This window comes from Lathyrus oleraceus, chromosome 6, assembly GCF_024323335.1.
Source record: "Lathyrus oleraceus cultivar Zhongwan6 chromosome 6, CAAS_Psat_ZW6_1.0, whole genome shotgun sequence".
NCBI classification, from domain to species: Eukaryota; Viridiplantae; Streptophyta; class Magnoliopsida; order Fabales; family Fabaceae; genus Lathyrus; species Lathyrus oleraceus.
The window spans coordinates 310,742,596-310,750,707 of NC_066584.1; the positions used below are offsets into that span (position 1 = coordinate 310,742,596).

General features: G+C 35.0%; 1 protein-coding gene across 1 annotated transcript; it reads right to left on the bottom strand.

Annotated features, from left to right (window-relative positions):
- Positions 1-4,824: 4,824 nt before the first annotated feature.
- Positions 4,825-6,727, bottom strand: LOC127097612 (ammonium transporter 1 member 2). Its single transcript, XM_051036114.1, has one exon. The coding sequence runs from the start codon at positions 6,563-6,565 to the stop codon at positions 5,012-5,014; it is 1,554 nt and encodes a 517-aa protein (XP_050892071.1). The 5' UTR covers positions 6,566-6,727; the 3' UTR covers positions 4,825-5,011.
- Between the last annotated feature and the right edge of the window lie 1,385 nt (positions 6,728-8,112).

The following is an 8,112-nucleotide window of genomic DNA, read 5'->3' on the forward strand; positions in this document are numbered from 1 at the left end:
GATTCCCTTCATATGTAACACATATGGATTTAAAGATGGTCTAAGCAGTGGATTTATCAATGATTTTGATATACTTAGAATGAGGTAGACCATTAACCAAGATGCCTCTTAGTCTATGATGTTTTATGTAAATCTTTTTCTGAGCTGGTGTAAGAGTCTTTTTGTCAGACATCATTCCAACACTATTAACTTAAATGTTAATGCCATCTTCCAAGATGTCCCATAACTTATCATCAAGACTCATGATGTAAGTGTACATCTTTATTTTCCACCATTCAAATTTAGTAGAGTCTCCACTGAATGTTGGAGGTCTAGCAACATAGTTATTTCTCTCAGATGTACTTTGATGATGATTATTTTTACCACGAGGAGAAGAACCCCCAGTAAATCCACATTCATTTGACATGAAGGAATATGTATTTTTCTCAGGGTCTTTTTTGCATCACTGTTAAGTGTCTGGCACAGACCTTACTCTGATACCAACTGAAGGTGAGAAAAACACAAGAAGGGGGTTGAATTGTGTTGACTTTTTTTCTTTTTTTAAGCCTTGATAGCTTTTGCTTCTAATGGTTCTTTATTAATGCTTGAATGCAAGGTTCAGAGTCAGATTCAGAAACTAAGTTTAACTTCTGAAAGAACTTATCAGATTCTGAACCAGAATCTGATTTGGATAATCAGAGTTGACAACAGCGGAATAAGTATGTACAGAAGCAGGATAGTAAAAGCAAGAACATCAGCAGTTTATCCTGGTTCCTCTCACAACTTGTACTTCCAAGGTATTTTCATTATAACCAAATATGATTGCAAATGTTCAAGCACTCAAGTAAGAGATTTCATTTGCTTATACACACAAGTATAAGACTTCCTTGCTCAAATACACAAGTTTGAGACTTCCTTGCTTAAGCCCACAAGTTCAAGACTTCCTTGCTTAAACACAAAAGTCTGAGACATCCTTGCTCTAGTAAACAAGCTAAATACTTCAAATGCTTAAGCACTAAAGAAATAGACTGCTGACTCTATAACAAATTGTTAAGAGATTTGGGTAATAACTTACACTTGATATACAATTAGAGGTGTAAACAAAATACTACTTGGAAAGACTCTAAGACTTAAGAACTTCAAAAATATACACAATGTTAAGATGTTCTAATTCTAATAGTTTTGACATAGTAGCTTCTCTTTGAATGTCAAGTTTCGAAGTCTTATGGTATGGTGTATTGTTGTGTGTGAAGGAGAATTGTCATCCAAGGCGCAGCGGAATTTAAAAATTTCTCCATTTAGTGATCCTTACGAATGGGCATGATCAATGATAGAATCGTTACCTCTTGTGATGATTGAAACCTTTGGTGCAGATCTCTTGTAACGATCAAAACCTTTGATACAGATCCACAGAGCGATCACGAACGTTGAACGATGACAACGTCTCTACTCAGTCCACACGAACGGATTCCTTCAATCTCAGTGCTAGCTGGTACGAATGAAGGCTTTGAGTGAGAGAGAGAGGGAAACGAAATTTCAAGTCTTCACTTGAGTGTTAGTCTGAATCACAATGCTTCTACCCAAGGGGTTCTATTTATAGAACCACTTGTGTGGGCTTCAAGCTAAAAAGCCCATTAAGTGTATTTTGGCCCATATCTCATAATATGCCAAAATCACTTAAGTATTTGGTACCTTACCATATTTCGTCTCCCACTTACGTGCACCGTATCTTACGGTGTTCCTTAGTTACTCTATTTCTCATCAATCCGTCCTTGTGTGTGACCCTGTAGCTTTTCGCGACGTTGGCAATTATATTAAATCACCCATTTAACATAATAAACAGTGAGCGGTATCTAGCAACACATCACTGTTATCCAAGACACGAAAATGTCATGTGATCTGACAAAATCTCCTGTGATAATAATTATGTGTATAATTGCCCCTTTGCCCTTATGTCTATATTGAACACAAGGTATAGACCGTGTCATCCTTGTCCAGTTCAATATTGGGCCCATAGACATTTATCTTGTTACGCAGGATGGGCAAATTCCATCTAGGTCACTCATGTCCCTCAGCATGCTTCGTGGAGTACCCATCAACTGTCTTTATGGTTATCCAGTTACGGACAACGTTGGATCAGCAATAAAGCACTCGACTCTACATCTAGGATCCATAGTGGTTTCAGGTCGAAGAGTGGTATACACTATTACCACCATGAGAATAACTTATGACACTTTGCATAACTTTCTATATAGTATTCTCATAGCGGGTCAATCCGGTATAAATATTACTCTTAATATTCATACCTATGTTTAAGACTTGATAACTCTTTATCCATGATCCATGAGATGTGATCATCAGTCTACAAACATAATAGTCTTAATGCTTTAATGTTATCCCACTTCACAATAAAGCTCGACTACGGATACTTTAAGAATAGTGTCCTTATGTTTAATGTGCTCTCATGATTAAGTCACACTTAATACATTAAACGGACTATCTATTCCAGGGACTTTATTAATCAACCATAATAAAGAAAAAGTCTTTTATTAATTAATAAATAATTCGATACAAGTACCAAAAGTATTGGCCTCTAGGGCTTACACCAACAGTGTGGTAATCTTCTTCTTAGGCCTGCAACTCTTTATATAGGGAAGCTAGAAAAGAGGCATTGAAGACTTTCACCAAAAGGTTGGATAACCTTTGTACTTGATTAGACACATCAAGCAACCATTTTTCTGCAAGAGAAATGATTTGTTGAAGCTCAAACAACTAAGAGAGAGATATTTCCTTAAGTCTTCACGTGATCAAAAAAGGTTTTGAATCTATCAGAGTTGCCTTGGTAAAAGAGCTTATGCTTCAGAGACTGACTTTCCTTCAGACTTCACTCTTCGGAGGTTGATCACATCATAATCCTCTTCTTGACTTCTGAAGCTTCAAAGTTTGGGTCACTAGAGACTGACTTTCTTCAGAGTCTGGATCTCCATCTAAGGCAAAGTCTTCAGAAGTGATCTTCAGAGCCAGAGTCTGATCTTCAGATTCTAATTCAGATTCATCAAGTATTTCTTTATCTATTTTAAATTATGTATTCTTGCATACTTGAACAGATGTTAGAATATCCAATTGTTTTTTAAATACTTTGTTATCATCAAAACCCAAGGGATATGGTTTTAACCAATTTTATTCCATCAAAATCTATGTAACTCTCTTCAAGATTTGAAAAGTATCCCTTCTTCCCGCACATGCTATTTCTACATCCTGAGTCAAGAAACCAAACAGCTTATTCATTGGCATTGTTCATATCCGTGTAGGACATCAACAACATTTCTTCTTGAGTCTCTACATAGTTGGCCTCCTTCCTTTTGTTCAAACATTCCCATCTAAAATTCCCGAGTTGATGACAATTATAACACTCCATTGTGGATTTTTGTTTGCCTCTGCATCGTCCTTGTCATCCAAAACCTCCACGACCTCGACCCTTTCAAAGCGTGTTCTTCTTGAACATGAGAACTTGCGCGTTATTCATGAACAAGTAGGTTGCTTTGTAATTCATCAATAGTCAAAATGTTTGTATCCTTAGATTCCTCAATGGAACACACAACATAATTGAACTTGAGAATCATGGATCTCAAAAAAAAAAATCAACTACTGGAATATCTCCCTTGTTTTCACCATTAGCTTTCATCTTGTTTGCTATGGTAAGTGCCCGAGAAAAATAATCATTCACATACCTCTTTCCTTCATATGGAGAAAAATATCTTTGATAAAAAATATCTTTTTTATTTAGAAAAAAATAATAATTTTATTTGAAAAAAAATATCAAATATAATTTTTTTTTAAAAAGACATCCAAATATAATATTTTTCGTGAAAAGAAAAAAAAATTCTGAATTTTATTTTTAAAATAATTTTTTATGAAATTTAAAAAAATTTAAAATATAAAATTGATTTATAATGTAATAAAACATAAAAACAGACAAATATAAAAATTTAACGCATCGTAAAATTTGGATACTCAATAACAAAACCAAATTTTTATAATGGGTAACCGTTTATATTTGAATAATAAAATAGATATCCAAATTTTTATTTTAACATTTGGTTTGATTTTTTAAGAGTAGAACCATTTGGATACCAATTTGGTTATAGATAACCGGTTTTTTTGCACACCCTTGTCCACAACCAACCTGAATACATAATAGTAAACATACTGCAATCCTCTTACCATCAAATTAAACGCTTCAGAACGATGTTTAAGGGTCTATTTATTTTAATTTTAAAAAATTAATTTTTTTATATTTTTAAAAATTATTTTTATAAAATTATTTTTAAAATATTACAAGTTATTTTTTGAATTTAATTAAAATACACTGACATTGTAAAAGGATTTTATACTGTCAGTTAATCATAGCCGTTGGATATTGAAATAAATTTGATTTTTATTTTAAAATCATGGAAATTAAAGCAAACGGATGATGGTGATAAATCGACCGTGTAAAACTTTTTACACTGACAATGTATAGTAATCTTTTATTTTTTAAAATTAAAGTTTAATTTTGATATCGTGTAATATAGATATATTTTATTAAAAATTAAAAGATAATCCAAATCTTAATATTTTTAAAACATTGTATCTGAAAAATGATTTTCACTAAAAATTATTTAAAATAGTTTCACAAATTACATGATTTTTTAAAATTTTGATATAAATTTTTAATAAAATAATAAAATGTCTAAATTAATATTTTAAAAATGATTATTTAAACTAAATTTTTATCTAATAGTTTTATGACAAATTTTTTATAAATCTTTTTACACAAATTTATATTACACTATAAAATTATTTTTTTTAAAAAAGTCACACACATGTAGACTTATTTCAGCATAAATTTAATCCACATCTATCTATCTATTTTATCTTCTAGCAATGCATACTAAATTGTTCTAAATTGTTCTAGACGTATCATCTTCTCCACTCTTGTTGCTATGACTACGAAAACACCATTGACCACCACTCTTTTTCTTTTACGTCATCACACAGGTGGTGCAGTTTTTGGCATAGGCGAATCATGTCCACCAGCGGAGTGAGAAACACTTCCGGCAGGCTCAATCCTACCCATCATAAACCCTAACTTCTTAATCGACTCATCATCACCTTCATCATGATACGCATAAGCAAATCCACCATGTCTACTCAAATCCATCCCCGCACTCTCTTCATCTCTCGACACTCTCAACAACTTCATCTTATTCAATCCATAAAACAACGGCGCCATCGTCACCGTAACCCACCCACACACCACCAACACCTCAACCACCTGCGCTGCAAACAATCTCCCTCCACCACCCATCAACAACCCATACGGCCTCCCAATCCCGTAAATCTCCTCAACATACTCCCCCTTCGCAAACAATCCCGTAAACAACACCCCCCACGCGCCACATCCTCCGTGCAACTGCGCCGCCTCCAAAGGATCATCATACTTCACCTTAACCGCCAATTTATTAAGCCCGATCAAAACCCACGCCGCAACAAACCCACACACAATCGCGGCCCACGGTTCAACAACAGAACAACCCGAAGTTATCGCAGCGAAACCGCCAAGTAAACCGTTACAAACGTCAATCACGTTCCAGTGTCCGTCTAATAACCGCTTACTAAACAGAGTCGTTAAAGCCGCAGTGCATCCAGCCAATGTCGTTGTGACACCTGTCCTTCCAATAGCACTCCATTGACCATAATAATCCCTTCCGTTATCTCCGTAGTTTTTTACAATTGTTAAAAACGAACCGGGATTGAACCCGTACCAACCGAACCATAGTAAAAACGAACCTAACACTACCAAAGACGCGCTATGTCCTTTTAAAGCAACAGAACGACCGGTTCGGTCGAACCGGCCAATTCTTGGACCTTCTATAAATGCTCCCCATAACCCTGCTATACCACCAACCATATGAACCACGCCTGAACCGGCAAAGTCGATGACGCCGGACCCGAATAAAACATCACCATTTGTTCGAGTTGAGCTGGCCCAACCATCAGAAGACCAAACCCAATGCGAAACGATGGGATAAACAAAACCGGTTAAGAAAGAAGAGTATATGAGATACGCAACGAACTGTGTTCTCTCTGCAATGGAGCCACTGGTGATTCCCGCGGCAGCGATGGCGAAGGCCCATTGGTAGAGGAAGAAACTGTAGTCACCATAGTGAGAGGGGTAATCACTTAGACCGAAAAAGTGGCGGCCGATGAAGCCGTTGGAAGGTGCTCCGAAGGCAAAAGCAAAACCGAAGAGGTAATACGAGAGGCCACCGGCGGCAGCGTCGAGGACGTTGGTGAGCATGATGTTCATGGTGTTTTTGGCTCGAACGGAGCCGGCGCAGAGCATGGCGAAACCGAGCTGCATGGCGAAGACTAAATAAGCTGAGAAAAGAAGGTAAGTGTTGTCTACAGCGTAGGTTGTGTCGCTGAGTTTTTTCGAAATGGTATTAAATTGGGTGCAGAGGAAGTCTGCGAAGGCGGTTGCGTTTGCGGTGGTGGTGAGAAGTGGGGCAAGGTCGTTGGCTGAGCAAGAGAGAGAAGCCATAGTCAAAGTGAAGAGTGAGAGTGAGTGCAGAAATGGACACAAGTGAGTGAGAATATGAGTTGAAGGGAAATGGTGGAGTGGAAGCTATTTATTTTATAATAGTGTAAGAACCACTGCATAATTTTTATCTCTTTATAGCCTCAACTATTTTTAGTGGTTTTTATAACAGCAGAAAGAATATTTTAGATTGGAGTGGATTATGAATGATAGTGTTTTTGGGGTTAGAACTTGTTCTGTCCTCTTCATTACTCATTTCCACATCTCTCATGGTCCCACCTTTACCAAGTTTTGTACAATTACATGTATGCATCCATTGCCACTAAATTATTGGTACCTATACTATTGTTATTTTTATACTCCCTCCTTCTCACAAATCATTTTACTAAAATTAAAATAAATTAAAAAAATAAAAGAGAGAATAATATATTTATTAAAATAATATTAATTAAAAGATAAAATTAAAAAAAGATAAATTAAAAATTAAAATAAATTATTTATTTTAAAATACTTTTTTATTTAACATTATTATAGATACGAGGGAGTATTATTTTAAAGAAACAATGAGGGCACTATAGATGATTTGGATGCTTGGTACGGATGTGGCGTTGTTTAATGAATTAGTTAATGAGTGGTGCTATGTTGACACCTTATTTACTTGCATCTTAAAATTTTCTAAACATTTTAACTTTGACACAAAAACCAAAGCATGGAAACAATTATTTAAAAAGCAAAAGTGCATCTTACATCTTACGGTATTTATTGATGTAATTTTATGTGTTAACTTACTAATTCTCTTACTTAATCTATGGTTAGTGGTCATAGTTGAACTTGTTTTTCGAGGAAGATCATGTTTGATTTTGAGGAGTCTTCTCTATTTTTTTGTAAATGATCACATGAGTCGGTTTCTAAGGACATCTTGATTCTTTTGTATTTTTCTATTTTGTTGAGTGAGGTATTTAAGATTAGAGGTGGTCTATCTATGATTTAACATTCAGCTCGTGAATGATGTCATCTTTACAAGTTATGTCTTCTACAGTGGTGAAGGATGTGGGAGATAAGAGGATATTCCTTAGTAAAAATGATATCTTGGTAGATCTATGACTAACTCATATTCTTTTTTATTAGAGCCTTTGATCAAGAGGACCAACTAATCAAGATCTTTTCTTTTGAAATGTTAATCTAGAACTCTTCGTGGTAACAACTAACAATGTAGTGATGATTCCAGGACTAGGAGATTATTTTGGAGGAAATGTGTATGTGTTTGACAACTAAAACTTCTATAGGTGAAAGACTCAAATTGAAGTCATATTTAGATTTCAAAATTAATGGAGTTTGTTTAAAATGGTGGTGAAGAGTTAGGCGAAAAACACCATTGGTGTTCAACGATCAACTTAAAAAGTAAACATAAAAGGATTACATATCCTTGATTTATAAATATTAATTGGTTGACATGTCACATTTCGAGAATATTGCATCAGCAAAATCATTCAAAGAAGTTTAGGGCATTGTTGTAAATAGTTGTGATGGAGATGATAAACTCAAGAAGT